Source organism: Aotus nancymaae, unplaced genomic scaffold (genome assembly GCF_030222135.1).
Source record: "Aotus nancymaae isolate 86718 unplaced genomic scaffold, 86718_ANA_hifiasm-v0.15.2.pri h1tg000011l, whole genome shotgun sequence".
In the NCBI taxonomy this organism is placed as follows: Eukaryota; Metazoa; Chordata; class Mammalia; order Primates; family Aotidae; genus Aotus; species Aotus nancymaae.
In genome coordinates this window covers 48366548-48386901 of record NW_026988422.1, presented here as the reverse complement: position 1 = coordinate 48386901, position 20354 = coordinate 48366548, and the positions used below count along the sequence as shown (strand labels likewise).

General features: G+C 41.9%; 1 protein-coding gene and 1 pseudogene across 1 annotated transcript in view; one reads left to right on the top strand and one right to left on the bottom strand.

The window, feature by feature from the left end:
* Window positions 1-815: 815 nt before the first annotated feature.
* Window positions 816-20354, bottom strand: part of PPP1R36 (protein phosphatase 1 regulatory subunit 36) — a 44995-nt gene continuing 25456 nt past the window's right edge. The window contains 4 exon segments of the mRNA XM_021669061.2: window positions 816-1056; window positions 1831-2022; window positions 2468-2646; window positions 2960-3002. Of these exon segments, the coding sequence (XP_021524736.2) occupies window positions 870-1056; window positions 1831-2022; window positions 2468-2646; window positions 2960-3002 (601 nt within the window). The 3' untranslated portion in view covers window positions 816-869.
* On the top strand, window positions 16214-19785 carry LOC110567912 (coiled-coil domain-containing protein 28B-like; annotated as a pseudogene).

The following is a 20354-nucleotide window of genomic DNA, read 5'->3' as shown; positions in this document are numbered from 1 at the left end:
TGTAATCCCAGCACTCTGGGAGGCTGAGGCAGTCAGGTCATTTGAAGCCAGGAGTTGGAGATCAGCCTGGTCAACATAGTGAAACCCCATCTCTACTAAAAATACAAAAAAATGAGCTGGGTGTGGTAGCACATGCCTTCTCAGCTACTCAGGAGACTGAGGCAGGAGAATTGCTTGAACCCAAGGTGCAGGTTGCAGTGAGCTGAGATTGCATCACTGCCCTCCAGCCTGGGCTACAGAGCAAGACTCTATTTCAAAAAAAGAAAAAATTTGAGAAGTGAAAAGCAGAATGTTTATTCACTAATACACTAGAGCACTGGCTAAATGTTCTAATACATTACTCTTAGTGGTCACACACAGCTGAAAGAAATAAAAAACAAAGCACACTACTAAAAATAGGAAAATGAGCTTTTTAAGAGCTTTCAGGAATTTTTTGTCTACTGTTGAACTTTAGATAATTTAAAAATTTTTTAAAGCTTGGCTGAGTGACGTGGCTCACACCTGTAATCCCAGCACTTTGGAAGGCCGAGGCAGGTAGATCACAAGGTCAAGAGATCAAGACCATCCTGGCCAATATGGTGAAACCCCGTCTCTACTAAAAATACAAAAATTAGCCGGGCATTTGGCATGCGCCTGTAGTCCCAGCTACTTGGTAGGTTGAGGCGGAAGAATCGCTTGAACCCGGGAGGCGGAGGTTGCAGTGAGCTGAGACTGCCCACTGTGCTCCAGCCTGGCAACAGAGCAAGACTCCATCTCAAAAAAAAAAAAAAATTTAAAGCTTAAAAATAATAACAAATAGCCATCTTCTATAAAGTCAAAGTAGTTTACTTGAAATACAGGGACTTATTACAGAAATGGAATGCACCAGGTTACTTAGAGCCCGATGTTTGAGAGGACAGTGTCTTCATGACCAAGTCCAGTGTATCCTGAATCCTCGTACTATTTTTTTCCATCAGGGAAGAATGTCTCACAGATGATTTTGTGTTTTCCTCTGGATCAAAGGGGTGGAGCATACGCAGGTTGAATAGACATCGAGGCTCCCCTAAGATGCCAACTCTGTGAAAAGAATTATTGGGATAGCTGAAGCGGTGAGGCCAAAGACTGACATGCAGGGTTGCGATTGTGACTGTGGCTGTGTGTGTATATGTACGTGAAAGCTAAGATACACTCTCTCTCTCTTTTTAAAAACTTTCCCTGTTTCTATGAACTAACACTGTAGTCTTTTTTCTTTCTTCTTTTCTTTTTTTTTTTTTTTTTTGAGATGGAGTCTCGCTCTGTCACCCAGGCTGGAGTGCAGTGGCACGATCTCAGCTCACTACAACCTCTGCCTCTCGAGTTCAAGCGATTCTCCCATCTCAGCCTCCTGAGTAGCTGAGACTACAGGCGTGTGCCACCACGCCCGGCTACGTTTTGTATTTTTTAGCAGAGATGGGGTTTCACCATATTGACCTGGCCCTGTAGTCTTATATATGAGTCCAAAAGTAAATCCTTAGCAAGATTTTGTACTAGTGCTTCCCACATTTCTCAAAGGTGATTCTACTAATAGAAAAACCTCAGCCTTAAAAAAATTCAGTTACTCACTCCTCCAAACTAAAGCTATTTGGAGTCTAGCACAGCTTTCTAGCAATTTTTTTTCCTGGTCTAGATGGATGTACCTCAAGACTCTCTAGAAAAGAAACCAGGAGGAGATCAGGGCAGAAGTAAGACAATGGGGGCTGTCATCATGGCTCGACTCCCTGGCAGAGGCACGGCGCCTGGGCCCCTGCCCCTTCCAGCCCCACGTGGGATGCCACCTCTGGGCACTCATGTTTCTCTTACTGGGCTGCTTACACTGGCATGGACACAGAGTCCAGAATTCCCACATGCTTTTCCATCTCGGCTGGCAAGTTGACACCTACTTGATGATATTTTTTCTCAAAGACATTTTGAGCTTTTTCTCTGAGAGATGGCAGCAGAGTAGACATGACTGGAGAACGCATGTTGATGACTATTTTAATTGCTGGGCGTTTTGCCATCATTCTCCTGTGGGGGAGGAAGGTGACATTTAGGTCATACCACCCTGTTTTCTAGTGCAGTGGCTTATGCCTGTAATCCCAACCATTTGGGAGGTCAGGGCGGGAGGATCACTTGAGCCCAGGACTTCAAGACCAGCCTGGGCAACAAAGCAAGGCCCTGTCTCTACAAAAAATTTTAAAAATCAGCCAGGTGAGACAGCATGCCTGCAGTCCTAGCAACAGGAGGGTCACTTGAGCCTGGGAGGTTGAGGCTGCAGTGAGCTGTGATCATGCCACTGCCCTTCAGCCTGGGTGACAGAATGAAATCCTGAGGAAGAAAGGGAGGAAGGGAGGGAGGGAGGGAAAAGAGGGGAGGGAGGGCAAAAAGGGAGGGAGGGAGGGAGGAAGGAAGGAAGGAAGGAAGGAGAAAGAAATGTCTAGGTCTTGAGCATAGGAAAGTCAAAAGGTCATACCTGAATTGAACAAAAGTCATGCGCTTCTTTTCCCCTCCTGATTCCTCATCTTCACGCCTCCTGCAAGGAATGTTGAACATATTGGTACAAAAAAGTCTCCCTACTTCTTCCTCAATCTCTGTCAAGTGTTGCCGTCGGAAGACAATCCAAGCCACATATGTACAGAAAGTGTAAAAGGACTACGACAAAAAATAGACACGAATCACAATCCTCAGCTGTGATATGGAAAACTCCCACCTGTCTGTACAACACAGCCTACCAGACACAAACCCAGATGACCCAATTTCTCAATATTCCGGAAACACTGCAAAATTATGCATGTACTCCCTTTTGCAGGAAGAAAATCAGACCAACAGTTTAAGGTATAGCATATAGCTTGTTAGCATCCTTTTTAGAAAGGATATCTGCTAAAAATAAGTGCCTGACAAATGGCCATGGGTTGTTGTAATACATTATTTCATATCAAAAAGCCCCAAAACGTAAGTGACTCACCTCAAAGAACTTCCAGTCTTTCTGTGTATCTGATATTTTCTCCCTGCAATATAACAAATCACAACTATAGGTTGAGAGGGAAATTCAGTCTTTCAGTGACCTAGTCCTTATCTTCCCCTAAAGTTAGGGTCATTATCTTGGCCCCAAGAATATTTTCAGGTACACAAATGCTATCAAAAAGCATCGATAAAGAGTCTCAATACTTTCTTCTTCAACTTCCTACATTACCCAGATCAAAATTCCTAGAGTGGTCGAAAGTTAATCAATATAAATTTGGGGTAAACAAACCAGTAAGGAAATGTATTCTCCCTAAGGCTTCTGGTAATGTGAGGGTTGGGGAGGTAAGGAGAGTGGAAAGGTGGTAAAGAGGAAGCAGAGAACTAGAGGGTAAGTCTGCAATAAAGAAAAGGAAAAGAGGCCAGGCATGGTGGCTCATGCCTATAATCCCAGCACTTTGGGAAACTGAGGCAGGTCGATCATTTGAGGTCAGGAGTTCGAGACCAGCCTGCCCAACATGGTGAAACCCTGTCTCTACTAAAAATACAAAAAAAAAAAAAAAAATAGCCTGGTGGTAGTGGTGTGTGCCTGTAATCCCAGCTACTCAGGAGGCTGAGACAGGAAAATCACTTGAGCCTGGAAGTCAGAGGTTGCAGTGAGCCCAGATTGCGCCACTGCACTCCAGTCTGAGCAACAAAGTGAGACTGTCTCAAAAAAAAAAAAGAAAAAGGAAAAGAAATTGCAAACAATACTTATGGCTATTGAGTACAAAAAGAAACAGAAACAAAATCCACAAAGGTCTACCCCAAAGCAACCGATAGACTGAGAACAGCAGTGTGCTCCTTCTTCTCATGGGCATGGGCAAACCTGAGTCTTATCTCTTCCCAGGAGTCCTTGCAACACAAACTCAATGTTAAGAATACTATACTTGGTCAGGCACAGTGGCTCATGCCTGTAATCCAAGCACTTTGGGAGCCCAAGGTAGGTGGATCACTGGAGGCCAGGAGTTTCAGACCAGCCTGGCCAACATGGAGAAGCCTCATCTCTACTAAAAATACAAAAATTAGCTGGGTGTGGTGGCAGACACCTGTAATCCCAGCTACTTGGCAGGCTGAAGCAGGAGAATTGCTTGAACTCAAGGGGCAGAAGTTGCAGTGAACTGAGACCATGCTACTTCACTCCGGCCTGGGCAACAGAGCAAGACTCCGCCTCAAAAAAAAAAAAAAATACTATACTGGCATGGGCATAATTAGTGAACATGGCCTCTCCTCCCAGCAGAATTCTGATTCTGACTCCCAGCCTTAGGAAACCAGGCCTGGCCTGGGGAGCCCTTGAGAGTTGACTGAGGGGGCTATGTACCTACAGTCACTGGATTGGTTACAGCGACCAAGGCCAGACCCTGGGCACTTCAAGCCTCATTCTGGTTTTGCTTTTTTTTTTTTTTTTTTTCTTGAGACGAAGTTTTGTTCTTGTTGCCTGAGCTGAGTGCAATGGCGCCATCTCAGCTTACTGCAATCTCCTCTGCCACCGGAGTTTAAGCCATTCTCCTGCCTCAGCCTCCCAAGTAACTGGGATTAAGATGCCCGTCACCATGCCTGGCTAATTTTGTATTTTCTTTTTTTCTAGTAGAGATGGAGTTTCTCCATGTTGGTCAGGCTGGTCTCGAACTCCCGACCTCAGGTAATCAGCCCACCTCAGCCTCCCAAAGTGCTGGGATTACAGGCGTGAGCCACCACGCTCAGACAGTTTTGCTTCTTTTTTAAGACAGAGCTGAAGTGCAGTAGTGTGATCACAGCTCACTACAGCCTTGACCTCTTGGGCTCAAGCAATCCTCCTACCTCAGCCTCACAGCAAGCTGGAACCACAGGTATATACCACACTGGCTAATTTTTTTTTTTTTTTTTTTTTTTAGACAGGGTCTTACTGTCACCCAGGCTGGAAAACAGTGGCATGATCATGGCTCACTGCAGCCCAGACCTGCCCAGGCTCAGGTGATCCTCCCCGACCTCAGCCTCCCAAGTAACTGAGAATACAGGCACGTGCCACCACGACCAGCTAATTTTTGTATTTTTTGTAGAGACAGGGTTTCACCATGTTGACCAGGCTGGTCTCAAACTCCTGAGCTCAAGTTATCCGCCTGCCTCAGCCTCCCAGTGTGTTGGGATTACAGGCGTGAACAAAGGCGCCCGGCCTGCTTCTGCTTTTGTTGGGGTCTTCCTTGGAGGAACTGTGACTCTCAGGATTGGTCTTGGTATCAGGCTCTCCAGAACCATCCTGAACTCCCACAGTCTGGGAAAGATGACCCAAACCTCTCAGGACCTTCAGCCTTCTTGCAGGGACTTCCTGGTCTGAATGGGCCCAAACTAGCCCTCCACTTGGGGGATGAGGCTGAAGATGTGAGTACTGGGGCCTGCCCCTCCACTCCCACAGACTTTCTTCATTATATATCGATTTCTTCATGTGCAAGTCTTCAATAAAGAACTATGGCCACAGCAATTACGGTGAACACTGATTAAGTATGGACCATGTGCCAGGTACCACACTAAGCCCTTTATGTGTATTATCATATCTAGTCTTCATAACATCCCTGTGGTATAGTCAGCATTATTATTCCTACTTCTCAACTGAGGAAACTGAAGTTGAGACTTAAGTCCAAAGACATGTATTTAACTGGGGGCAGATCCTGTACTGAAACTCAGGCCTGTCAGATACCCACATCTGTCCTCATAACTGGAGTATGAGGGAAATAAGCTTTTTTCTTTAAAATAGTTTGCAGATAAACATACTGAACAACAGAGCTCAGCGGAAACTTTTTAGAGCAAGCCTCAGCGTTTCTTTTCTGTGCCACCTGAGGCCTCCACCTGAGGGGTATACTGACGGGAAATTTCCGCCCTTTCAAAGCTCCTTTTCTGTAACCAACTGTAAATCTTCTGCCAGCTGAAACCAGAGCCCATGCACACCTGCCAAGCTGAAGCAAGGAAACCAGCCAAAGTCTGTTTTGGGAATACCAAGTCAGCCCGCATTCTGGGAGAAGATCTAGAGCAGAGCTCACATTAGCACAAGGCAAACCAGCATCATCTTAGCACGGTTTTGAAATGAGGGAGTGATTGCCCAGGAAACACACTTTCTTTCCTTTTCTTTCTTGGTTCTTTTTTTAGACATTGGAAGAGACATGAGCCTGGGTGCAGTGGCTCACGCTTGTAATCCCAGCACTTTGGGAGGCCAAGGCAAACTGATCACCTGAGGTCAGGAGTTCGAGACCATCCTGGCCAACATGGCAAAACCCCGTCTGTACTAAAAATACAAAAATTAGCCGGGCGTGGTGGTGTGTACCTGTAATTCCAGCTACTTGGGAGGCTGAGTCAGGGAGAATTGCTTGAACCCAGGAGGCAGAGGTTGCAGTGAGCCAAGATCGTGCCACTGCACTCCAGCCTGGGCAACAGGGCAAGATTCCATCCCCCTACCAAAAAAAAAAAGAAGAAGAGAAGGTAACATGAATTTCTTTCCACTTTCCCTCAAGTTGCCATACACACTAGAACTCTTTCTCTCTTAATGCCCAAAGCAAACTGATGTAGCCCACACAGCAAAAGTTAAGTACAGAATGTCATGGGTTTCTTTTGCCTTTCTGATTTAACCCTGCATATGAAATTGAAATGAGTCCAGGAAATGGGTGCATACAATGGGTACATTTGGGGACTTCATTGTTTAAAGTTCTACAAATTTATTTCTTGCTGTATATTTTGAGTCATTTTCCTGTCTTTTTTTTTTTTGGTATTTTATAGTTTTTATATTAAGGAAATATACTTAAATTGATTATAAATTTTAAAATGTGTTGATTATAAAATAACAAAATTGGCCAGATGTGGTGGCTCACATCTGTAATCCTAGCACTTTGGGAGGCCAAGGTAGGCAGATCACTTGAGCTCAGGAGTTTAAGACCACCATGGGCAACATGGTGAAACCTAATTTCTACCAAAAAATACAAAAAAACTTAGCCAGGAGTGGTGGTGCATTCCTTGTAGTCCCAGCTTCTTGTGGGGCTGAGGTGGGAGGATCACTTGAGCCCAGGAAGTTGAGGCTGCAGTGTGCCAAGATCATGCCACTGCACTCTAGCCTGGGTGACAAAGTGAGACCCTGTCTCAAAAAAAAAAAAAAAAAAATTTAAGCCTCCCAAAATCATCTGCAAATAAGAAATGGGGTTTAAACAATACAATTCATGGAAATATAATACAAGCCATAAATGTAATTTTAAATTTTCTGGTAGCCACAGTAAAGAGAAACAAGTGAAGCTAATTTTAATAATATATTTTATCCAAATCCCCCAAAATATTATCATTTCAATATAGAAGCAATATTTCTAAAGTATTTAGATGTTTTATTCATTTTTAGACTTTCTGTGTACAGTGCTTTTTACTTACAATATGTTTCAATTTGGACTAGTACATTTCACAGTGTGCAACAGCCACACGTGGCAAGTGGCCACCATGCTGGTCACCACACGTTTGAGGACACAACCCACAGGAAAGAGGGGAAAGCCAGCGTGGTAGTAAATCTAGAGATTTTTAGTGGCATGTTACGCTTTCTTACTCCATCTTGCTCCAAATCAAAATGAGGAAAGTCTGTTTTATGATTTGTCATTCCTAAAGGGAAACAAAGTGTAGACCCAGGGTTCTGGGCTGGGGAGAAAAAAAAGCTGTGTTCCCCCACTTGCCCCCTGCTGCTCTAGGTGAAATCAGGTTTCAATGAAGGTCAAGGCCTGCTCTATACAACAGAGTTTCAAAGGGATGTGTTTTAGGGGAGGGGAAAGAGACTTTGGTGCATGTGACTGGGGGTGAAATTAGAGGAATTGGGCTTAAGGATAACTTATACACCTGAGCTTCAAAAAGACTCCCTTTCTCCCCAGCCCTACTGCTAGCCCCTCTGGTCACCTATCAAGTGACGGCTGCACTGAGAACGGAGGAAGAAGGTACAAATCCTAGGGTAGAGGTGGGGGTGGAGCCAGCACTGGCCATCACCAAAGAACAGATCTAACTCTATAGCATGTGCCTGCCACAAGGAGGTTTTCATATCTATCTTGGAAAACACAGAGAACGTGTTCATCAAAATTCTGCCAAAGCTTTTGTGATGTCAGGATTTCACAGACATTTAAAGGTGCATACTTCTACTTCTCAAGAGACATGAACGCACTAAATTAAGAGCCCTCAAATTGCTGGTCTACTAAAATCTTTAACCCTAGAGCTAAATAGCATAGGGCATTGTAGTCCAATATTAAGTGTGCATATTAGACAAAACAGGGACCCCCCCTCAACACTTAGGGACCTGCCACCCTACCCCCACACCCAAACCTGGAAATAAAGGAAAGCCTTGAGTTCCTTCAAGGGAAATTCCAGGCACTTAGCTAGCCCTGAGAAGTAAATGAGCAACTTGATAAGCAAGAAGGTAACAGTAGCTTAAAAGATAGCCAAGGAAGTTTCCTATATAAAGTAAAAATAACATTTTAACATGTGTCCCTGGGTTGATTTTCAGAAACTCAGACCCCCACCAAATGGATCCACTGGCACGTAGACCTCAGATAAGGGGAAACTAAGGACTGAACTCTGATGCACTCGTTGTTCTAAAGTTCTTCCTGAAAGGCCTGAAAGTCATGTCTACCAGCCAGACCTAACACATCTTTCTGCAGACCCCAAGTTTTTTGTTTTTGTTTTTGTTTTGAGACAGAGTCTTGCTCTGTCGCCAGGCTGGAGTGCAGTGGCACAATCTCGGCTCACTGCAACCTCCGCCTCCTGGGTTCAAGCAATTCTTCCACCGGTGCCTCCCATGTAGCTGGGATTACAGGCACGTGCCACCACACCTGGCTAATTTTTGTGTTTTTAATAGAGATGGGGTTTCACCATGTTGGCCAGGATAGACCCCAAGTTTTTAAACAAAGCTGCTCTACCTTAACCAAATCAGAAAATCTTGAATCTACTTATGACCTGTAAGGCCCCGCTTCAAAACATCCTGCCTTTTTAGTCCAAACCAATATATAACCTCCATGTATTGATTTACAATTTTGCCTGTAACTTCTGCTTTCCCGAAATTTACTCCTGCCTTTAAAAACCCTTGCTTGCAAGCCATCAGAGAGGTCAGGTCTTAAGTGAGAGCTACCTGATTCTACTTGCTTGGCAACCTACAAATAAATGCCCTCCTTTCTCCTGATATTACATACTGTGGTGTGGATGTTTCACTGACTGTATCAATCAAGCAGACCCCAGTTCACTTTGGTAACACATATGTGAGAGACAAAAGTCAGAAAATACACATGAAAATACTAGCTTATTGAAATCGGAAAGAAGTGAAATGTTAAAATGAGTTAATTACTCACAACTGGCAAAAACATTGTCCTCATCCCCTCCTACATAAAAGACACCAAAAGAACAATATAAACTTTGAATCATGGCAAAAAGCTGTTCCAGTCTGTCTTCTATGTCCCTTGTTCAGCATTTGACCCATATGGAATTTGTTACGTGGGTGGTGAGATTCTTCTCTAAGCTGCTATCCAGCAGGCAGAGAAAACATGGGTGATGTTGCATACAATGGAAAAATGACCAGCACCATCTGGAAATGAGCTAGTGCTAACCAGAGGCCATCACCTACTTTCAGACATATGGGTTCCTCTGAAGGTTTGTGTAAAAATTGCCTTAGAAAAAGTACAATTACTTCAGTGGAGGCTCTATGCCCAGAGAACTAAAAACTATTATCAATTCTCTAATTATGATATAATTGTTTATAATTTGCTTTTTATCCCAATATTAGTTTGCAATGTTTTTAAAGATTAAACATCAAGTATGAGAAATTAAAAAAAAAATTTTTTTTTTTGAGGCAGGGTGTTGTTCTGTCGCCCAGGCTGGAGTACAGTGGCACAATCACGGCGCACTGCAGCCTCAACCTCCCTGGCTTGGGCAGTTATCCCATCTCAGCCTCATAGGTGGCTGGAACTACAGGCATGCACCACCATGCCCAGCTAATTTTATTTATTTATTTCTGGAGAGAGGGTCTCACTGTGTTGCCCGGGCTGGTCTCAAACTCCTGGGCTCTAGTGAGTTTCCTGCCTCAGTCTCCCAAAGTGCTGGGATTACAGGCATGATCCACTGTGCCTGACCAAAATCATTTCTTAAAAGCAGGTTTTTAAACCTTAAATCCTAGTTTTCTAACTAGAAATGATACTTTAAAGACAAAAGAAATTAGTGTCAATATTAATAGTGATTTTATAAATGATCCAGTAGGAAACTCTAAAGATGATTGTAATTTTATCATAATGCTTTTATCAAAAACTCTGTCAAGAGAAAACGCTACTTCTTTCTAAACAATGAAATCTATAGCAAGCTAACCTCTACAATAGCCCTAGAGACCTGCAAAAGCTTCCTGTATTTGGATCACAGAAAGGTATTTTTGATGCTGAAACATCCACAACTTTTAAGTCTCTCTATATTATGTCTACTACTATACCTCATCCATCAGAGATATTAAATGAAATAATTCCATTATTTTATATATGCTCCTGTCCTTTGCAGTTAGACCCACATTTGGCTATTTAAGTCCCATGAGCATCTTGGGCTTGTTTTTTCTTTTATTTTAGGTTTGGGGGTACATATGAAGGCTTGTTAAATAGATAAACACAAGTCACAGGGGTTTGTTGTACATATTATCACATCACTCAGGTATTAAGATCAGCACGCAATACCTATCTTTTCTGCTCTTCTCCCTTCTCCCACCCTTCCCACCTCAAGTGAACCCCAGTATCTGTTGCTTCTTTCTTTGTGTTTATAAGTTCGTATCATTTAGCTCCCACTTATAAATGAGAAACACACCATTTGGTTTTCTGCTCCGTGCTAGTTTGCTAAGGATAATAGCCTCCAGTTCTATCCGTTTTCCCACAAAAGACATGATCTCATTCTTTTTTATAGCTGCAGAATATTCCAAGGTGTATACATACCACCTTTTCTTTATACAGTGTGTCATTGTTGGGCATTTAGGATGATTCCATGTATTTAGTATTGTGAACAGTGCTGCAATGAACATTCGTACACATGTGTCTTTATGGTAGAATACTTTACATTCCTCTGGGTATATGCCCAGTAATGGGAATGTTGGGTCTAATGGTAGTTCTGCTTTTAGCTCTTTGAGGAATCGCTATACTGCTTTCCACATGGTTGAACTAATTTACACTCCTACCAACAGTGTATAATAGTTCCCTTTTCTCTGCAACCTGGCCAGCATCTGTTTTTTAATAATGGCCATTCTGACTGGTGTGAGATGGTGTCTCATTATGGTTTTGATTTACATTTCTCTAATGATCAGTGATATTGAACTTTTGTTCATATGCCTGTTGGCCATTTGTATATCTTCTTTTGAGAAGTGTCTGTTCATGTCCTTTGCCCACTTTTTAATGAGATTGTCTCTCTTGTAAATTTAGGTTTCTTATAGATGCTGAATATTAGGCTTTTGCCAGTTGCGTAGTTGCAATATTTTCTCCCATTCTTAGGTTGTCTGTATACTCTGTTCATAGTTTCTTCTGCTGTGCAGAAGCTCTTAAGTTTAATTAGATCCCATTTGTCAACTTCTGCTTTTGTTGCAATTGCCTTTGGTGTCTTTGTCATGAAATCTTTGCTCATTCCTACATCCAGGATGGTATTGCCTGGGTTGTCTTCCAGGGTTTTTATAGTTTTTGGTTTTATATTTAAGTCTTCAATCCATCTTGAGTTTATTTTTGTATATGATATAAGGAAAGAATCCAGCTTCAATCTTCTGCATATGGCTAGCCAGTTATCCCAGCACCATTTATTGAATAGGGAGTATTTTTCCCATTGCTTGTTTCTATCAGGTTTGTCAAAGATCATATGGTTGTAGATGTGTGGCCTTATTTCTAGGTTATGTTGTTCCATTGGTCTATGTGCCTGTTTTTGTACCAGTACCACGCTGTTTTGGTCACTGTAGCCTTGTAGTTAGGTAACGTGATTCCTTCAGCTTTGTTCTTTTTGCTTAGGACTGCCTTTGTGGCCAGGCATTGTGGCTCATGCCTGTAATCCCAGCACTTTGGGAGGCTGAGGTGGGCAGATCACAAGATCAGGCATTTGAGACCAGCCTGGCCAACATGGTGAAACCCCATCTCTTAAAAAAAAAAAAAAAAAAAAAAAAAAAAGGATTGCCTTGGCTATTTGGGCTCTTTTTTGGTTCCACATAAATTTTAAAATAACTTTTTCTAGTTCTGTGAAGAATGTTGGTGATTTGATAGGAACAGCATTGAATCTGTAAATTGCTTTGGGCAGTATAGCCATTTTAATGATATTGATTCTTCCTATCCATGAGCATGGAATGTTCCTCCATTTGTTTGTGTCTTATCTGACTTCTTTGAGCAGTGTTTTGTAATTCTCATTGTAGAGATCTTTCACTTCTGCGGTTAACTGTATTCCTAGGTACTTTGTGTGTGTGTGTGTGAATGAGATTGCCTTTCTGATTTGGCTCTCAGTTTGGTTGTTGTTGGTGTCTGGGAATGGTAGTGATTTTGTATATTGATTTTGTGTCCTGTAACTGCTGAAGTTATTTATCAGATGAAGGAGCTTTAAGGCTGAGACTCTGGGGTTTTCTAGACATAGAATCATGTCATCTGCAAACAGAGATAGTTTGACTTCCTCTCTTCCTATTTGGATGCCCTTTATTTCTTTCTCTTACCTGATTGCTCTGGCTGGGACTTCCAATACTATGTTGAATAGAAATGGTGAGAGAAGGCATCCTTGTCTTCTGCCAGTTTTTAAGGGAAATGCTTCCAGCTTTTGCTCATTCAGTATAATGTTGGCTGTGGGTTTGTCATAGATGGTTCTTATTATTTTCAGCTATACTCCTTCAATACCTAGTTTATTGAGAGTTTTTAACATGAAGGGATGTTGAATTTTATCAAAAGCCTTTTCTGCATCTATTGAGATAATCATGTGTTTTTGTCTTCAGTTCTGTTTATGTAATAAGTCACACTGACCAATTTTCATATGTTGAACCAACCTTGCAACACAGGGATGAAGCCTACTTGATAATGATGGATTAGCTTTCTGATGTGCTGCTGGATTTGGTTTGCAAGCATTTTGTTGAGAATTTTTACACTGATGTTCATCAAAGATATTGGTCTGTTTTTCATTTTTGTGTTTTATGTTTTTGGGGGTTTTTTTTGAGGCAGAGTTTTGCTCTTTTTGCCCAAGCTGGAGTGCAATAGCGTGATCTCAGCTCACCGCAATCTCCATCTCCTGGGTTCAAGCAATTCTCCTGCCTCGGGCTCCTGAGTAGCTGGGATTACAGGCATGCACCACCATGCCCAGTTAATTTTGTATTTTTAGTAGAGATGAGATTTCTCCATATTGGTCAGGATGGCCTGAAATTCCCAATCTCAGGTCATCTGCCCACCTCCTTGGCTTCCCAAAGTACTGGGATTACAGGCATGAGCCACTGTGCCTGGCAAAATTCTTTCATATTGTCTAATAGTCTCTTTTTTTTTTTTTTTTTTTTGAGACAGAGTCTCAGTCTGCCACCCAGGCTGGAGTGCCATGCACTGAAATTCACTACAGCCTCCACCTCCCAGGTTCAAGCAATTCTCCTGCCCCAGCTTTCCGAGTAGCTGGGATTACAGGCACACACCACAATACCCAGCTAATTTTTGTATTTTTAGTAGAAACAGGGTTCGCCATGTTGCCCAGGCTGGTCTTGAACTTCTGACCTCAAATGATCCTCCTGTCTCAGCCTCCCAAAGTGCTGGGATTACAAGTGTGAGCCACCGTGCCTGGCCTCTGGTGGTTTTTTTTTTGTGTCTCTGCCAGATTTTGGTATCATGATGATGCTGGCCTCATAGGATGAACTGGGGAGAAGTCCCTCCTCCTCAATTTTTGGAATAGTTTCTGTAGAAATGGTATATCTTCTTTGTACATCTGGCAGAATTCAGTTGTGAATCCATCAGATCCTGGGCTTTTTTTGGTTGGCAGGTTATTATTACTGATTCAATTTCAGAGCTCATCATTAGTCTGTTTAGGCAATCAATTTCTTCCTGGCTCAGTCTTGGGAGAGTGTATGTGTCAAGGAATTTTTATCCATCTCTTCTAAGTTTTCTAGTTTGTGTTATGTAGAAGTGTTCACTGCAGTTGTTTTTATTTCTGTGGGGTCAGTAGTAACATTCCCTTTGTGATTTCTAATTGTGTTTATTTGGATCTTCCCTTTTTTCTTCTTAGTCAAGCTAGTGGCCTATTTTATTTTTTCAAAAAAACAACTCTTACATTTGTTGATCTTTGATGGTTTTTTTGGTGTCTCAATTTCCTTCAGTTCACCTCTGATATTTGTTATTTCTCATCTTCTGCTAGCTTTGGGATTAATTTGTTTTTGCTTCTCTAATTGTTTCAGTTGTAATGTTAGATTGTTAAATTGAAATCTTTCTAGCTTTTTGATATGGGCATTTTAGTGCTATGAATTTCCCTCTTAACACTGCCTTAGCTGCGTCCCAGAGATTCTGGTATGTTGCATCTCTATTCTTATTATTTTCAAATAACTTGATTTCTGCCTTAATTTCATTATTTACTCAAAGTTCATTCAGGAGCACGGTGTTTAATTGCCATGTAATTGTATGGTTTTGAGCAATTTTCATTGTGTCGATTTCTCTTTTTATTGCACTGTGTTCCAAGAGTATGTTTGGTATTATTTCTGTTCTTTTACATTTGTTGAGGACCATTTTATGTACAATTATGTGGTCAATCTTAGAGAAAGTGCCAAGTAGCAATGAAGAAAATATATATTCTGTTGTTTTTGGGTGGAGACCTCTGCAAAGGTATATCAGAACCATTTGGTCCAATGCTGAGTTTAGATCCTGAACATCTTTGTTAATTTTCTGCTTCAATGATCTGCCTAATACTATCAGTGGGTGTTAAAGTCTCCCACTGTTATTTTGTGGGAGTCTATGTCTTTTTCTAGGTCTCTAAGAACCTGCTTTATGAATCCAGGTGCTCCTGTGTTGAGTGCATATATATTTAGGATAGTTAGATCTCCTGGTTGAATTGAACCCTTTACCCTTCCTTGTTGTTTTTTTTTTTTTTTTTTAATTTTTGTTATTTTGAAATGTTTTGTCTGAAATTAGGATTGCGACCCCTGCTTTTTTCTGTTTTCCATTTGCTTAGTATATTTTTCTCCATCCCTTTATTTTGAGCCTATGAGAGTCATTATGTGTGAGATGGGTTTCTCGAAGACAGCATACCACTGGATCTTGTTTTCTATCCAATGTACCACTCATGAGCATTTTTTACTACAGCTAAAGATTCTCCGTAGATGTCCAGTGGTTTCTAGATTTGAATTAACAGTACTATGAGATGCTAGATTTTCCAATTTTCCACTTTTTTTCTAAAATAAAGGAAATATTCAATAATATATTCAGGTGGCCCAACAAATTAATACAACTCTATAAACTGAACTAGTATTGGCTGACAGGTGATGTAATGGCTTGAAAAGTTTGAAAAATTTGATCAAAGGCATTAATTCTTATGAAAACATAAGAATGTGATATAAAGGATGCTGTAATGTAGTGGCTTTCAAAAATTTTTTACTGTAACCCACAGAAAGAAATATATTTAATAGAGTCCCCAGTATACACCGAAACAAAAGTCTCCTAAAACAATACTTACTTTTACTTTATATAATATACTCTGATTTTTAAAGTTCTAGTCTATTCTTTCCAAGACTTACTAAATTAATTTCAAGATCCATTAATATGTTGTAACTTATACTTTGAAAAACACTGGTTTAGGAGCATTACTGTAAGAAAGAACAACGGGTTGTAGAAAGCTGAATGCATAAAAGATGAGGACTGATTATACTTTTAAAGGACACAAAAAAATGCCAGCACTTTGGGAGGCCAAGGCAAGTGGATCACCTGAAGTCAGGAGTTCAAGAACAGCCTGACTACCATGGAGAAACCCCATCTTTATTAAATACAAAAAAATTAGCCAGGCATGATAAAGGGTGCTTGTAATCCCAGCTACTTGGGAGGCTGAGACAGGAGAATCACTTGAACCTGGGATGCAGAGGTTGCAGTGAGCCAAGATGGCGCCATTGCACTCCAGCCTGGGTAACAAGAATGAAATTCCATCTCAAAAAATAAATAAATAAATAAAAAGAAGAAGATACAAAAAGTAATCATGACCGCTAAACTTAAAAATGCTATGTTGGGCAGACACAGATGCCAAGACAGGACTAGACATGAGATTTATTGGAGAAAATGATGGTGACAGAAAACGAGGAGAGAACTGGAGAAGGCAAGGAGAGCCGTCACACCTCAGTGTATGTCTGACCCTGTGAGAGAGGAAAGGCAGAAGGGTCTGGGTAGGAAGGAACTCAGACAGCGGCACAGCTCTAGGAAAGTTCTGACCAGCCCAAAGGGGAGTCCTAAAGCTGAAGTCAGAGGAGTCCTGCAACTGAGAGGAACGGGCCTGCTGCACTCAGGCACTGGCAGGAGACAGCTTGTGGGAAGCATGGCACGATGGGCTGAATGTTTTGTGTTTCCCCAAAATTCATATGTCGAAATCCTGACTCCTAGTATGACGGGATCAGGATGTGAGGCCTTTGGAAGTAATTAAGTCATGAACATAGAGCCCTTATGTATGAATTAGTGTTCTAGAAAAGAGACCCCAGAAAGCTCTGTCACTTTCTTTCTGCCATGTGAAGATACAATGAGAAGCTGGTAGTCTGCAGCCTAGAAGAGGGCCCTCACCAGAGCCTGACCATGCTGATATCCTGATCTTAGACTTGCAGCCTGTAGAACTGTGAGAAATACATTTCTGTTGTTTATAAGCCACCCTGTCTATGATATTTGGCTATAGCAACCCAAACAGGCTAAAATATGCAGCTTTGGTGCAAGCCTGGTGGTGGATTCAGGTGCAACAGCTGGGGCCACTGCTCAGTTCCGCTCCCTGAGTGCCACATTTTCATGGTCCCATGCTGGAAAACAGTCAAACTTTTCATCTCCATAAAAGAACTGCACACAGCAGCAAAAACTTGAAAGCTGCAGAATGGATGTAGTAGAATAAAGAATGGATGTTGTCAGGGATACATATTAGGAATGTATTCCCAAATCATGAAAAATCACACACACGGTGAATTGAATCAGAGATGGTGGGCCTCGGAAGTGGATCAAGGATATCCACCATAGAAACAGGGGTGCAAGAGAAGAGAAATGGCCAAGAAGGCCAGGATACAACCAAAAAACAATGAAAATGAGCCTGAACTGAATGTATATCGATGCATACATCAATAAATATCAAATTCCATAGGAGAGAAACTTCTTATGTATATCTGTTTTTTAACTTTATAAGTTAATATAGATCCTTATGACTAGCCAAGAAGAAAGAAGAGAACATATGCCTGTGCCCCTCAGACCCTGGGTAACTTGGAAACAATCTACCCAACTAAAGAATAAATTATTGCATGGTGGCTCACACCTGTAAACCCAGGACTTTGGGAGGCCAAGGCGGGTAAATCACCTGAGGTCAGGAGTTTGAGACCAGCCTAACTAATATGGTGAAACCCTGTCTCTACTAAAAATACAAAAAGTAGCTGGGCGTGGTGGTGTGTACCTGTAATCCCAGCTACTCAGGAGGCTGAGACAGGTACTCTGCCAGGAGGCAGAGGTTCCAGTGAGTGGAGATCATGCACTTCAGCCTGAGTGAAACAGTGAGAGTCATCTCAAAAAAAAAAAAAAAAAAGAATGAATTCACCAAATCAAAATTAGCCAAATACAGTCTCTGTCCTGCCTTTTCTTTTTGTAGGTAGGCGAAAAAGATTTGAACATCCAGAAAAAGTGAAAAAATAAAAAAAAATTGCAACCACATCTGATATTTGTAAAGTTCATTATATGGATGGGTAAAAATCTAAGCTCAAATGAAAGATATTAAAACATGGATAGAAAAAAAAAAAAAAACATGGATAGGCCGGGCATAGTGGCTCATGCCTGTAATCCCAACACTTTGGGAGGCTGAGGAGGGCAGATCACGGGGTCAAGAGATCGAGACCATCCTGGCCAACATGGTGAAACCCTGTTTCTACTAAAAATACAAAAAAAAAAAAAAAATAGTTGGGCTTGGTGGCGTGCACCTGCAGTCTCAGCTACTCAAGAGGCTGAGGCAGGAGAATCGCTTGAACCTGGGAGGCAGAGGTTGCAGTGAGCTGGGACCGTGCCATTGCACTCCAGCCTGGCGACAGAGCGAGACTCCATCTCAACAACAACAAAAAAGAAATGGCTAAAGTAAAATGTTTAGTAAGAGTTGGGTAATAATAAGAAAAAATAAACTGGAAAAATAGGGTGAGAACAGCAAAGCATAAATACAGAATTTCATTAAGCATTTTCAGTTACCAAGACTAACCCAAAAAGGGAGCAAATCATAGAGCCTCAGATTATCTGTTTTTCCATTTATCTTTTGTCATAGCAATATGTGTTCTTGAATAAGACTCCTAAAATTTACACATGATGTATCACATTTAAATGTGCATACTCCTTGACCCATGAATTCTAGTTCAAGGAATTTATTTTTAGGACAAACTAGCAACTTAAATAGGCAAATGGCCAAATATAACATTTCTAAAGTTAATAAGAGTGAACTCTTGGTATCAGATATGAAGTCACACCCTTTCCTGCTTGGCTCCTGCCTGTGCTTTTCAGTCAAGTGTCCCTGAGGGACACCCCTCACTCTCCTGCTATGGGTGCCCATTCTCTGTCTATACCTCTATTGCACTGATGCAATCTTTGCTTTCCTTACTTGATGACTCCTCTATTAGACCGTACACACTCCTTGACGACTGTATTTTCTTTGCACCCTAGCACTTGACACCATAACTACCACATAGCAGGCACTCAAAGTGAGTTTAATCAAAGAAAAATATAAACTATATAGTCCTGTGATCAATAAAACTGATCAATAAAACTCAATAGGAATTTCCCAAATTGGGTTAAAATATTAGAAAAATTCAACATCTAATAAATGTTATAGTGGAGACTAAAATCACTAAGTATTGGAAAGTTGGATATTAGTAAAGACAAAATAACTTAGATTTACAACTCTTCTTATATGTTGTAACAAATCTCAAATGGATCAAAGACCAGCATTTTTTTAAACTTTATTTTTTAAAACTAAGAGACTCAAGACCCCAAACCTCCAGGCCTGAGGCCCAGATAGCACCCAATGAATGACAGAAGAAACGGAGTCCCAAGCCCTGCCTGACCCAGCCAGCCCAGGCCCCAGGCACACTATGCAGGGTCCCTGTGCCTACCAGCCATAGCGTCTCCTTGGCCCTAGGACTTCCTCATCTGCCATCCCCAAGCAGCGGGCCAAGCTCAAGAGAGTAGGCAAGGAGAAGTGCCGCCCAGTGCTGGCCAGAGGTGGAGGCGGCTCTGCAGGCACGCCCCTGCAGCACTCCTCCCTGACCAAGGTGACTGATGTCTATGAGATGGAGGGCGGACTCCTGAACCTGCTCAATGACTTCCACTCGGGCTGGCTGCAGGCCTTCGGGAAGGAATGCTCCTTTGAGCAGCTGCAGCACTTCAGGAGATGCAAGAGAAGCTGGCCCGGCTGCACTTCAGCTTAGACCTGTGTAGGGAGGAGGAGGAGGATGAAGAGGAAAAGGATGGGGTCACTGAGGGGCTGCTGGAGGAGCAGAAGAAGACGATGGCTGACCATGACTTGGACCAGCTGCTTAGCAATCTAGAAGACCTGAGTAATTTGATCCAGAAGCTGCACCTGGCTGAGAACGCCAAGCCTGAGGCACAGTCTGCTTCATAGTGTCCTATGCAGGCTCTCACTGCCCCCTCATTCTCTTCAAACTGTGACTTTTTATGGACTCGGGCGGGTGTTCCACAGCCCCCCAGGTGCTATGGAGGAGGGGCGCACTGGATGGAATTAAACTAGAAAAAAAAAAAAAAACTAAGAAAGGTAAACAGTTTAACCTAGGAATAGCAAGAACTTGCATGACTCTTGAGTAGCATCAGAAACAAGGTAGACGTATTCAAATAAAAATGTGAAACATTTTCCTAATATGTTAAAAAAATACCAAAAAGAAAGCAACAAACTAGAAAAACAAATGAACAATCCTTAGAATTGGATATATATCTTTAAATTATACAAAGTCTTGGCTAAGCACAGACTCATGCCTGTAATCCCAGCATTTCAGGAGGCCAAGGTGGACAAATCGCTTGAGCCCAGAAGTTTGAAAACAGCCTGGGCAACATGAAGAAACCTCATCTCTACTAAAAATAGAAAAATTAGCTGGGAATGGTGGTACACATCTGTAGTCTCAGCTACTCAGGAGGCCGATGTGACAGATCACCTGAACCCAATGCAGAGGTTGTATT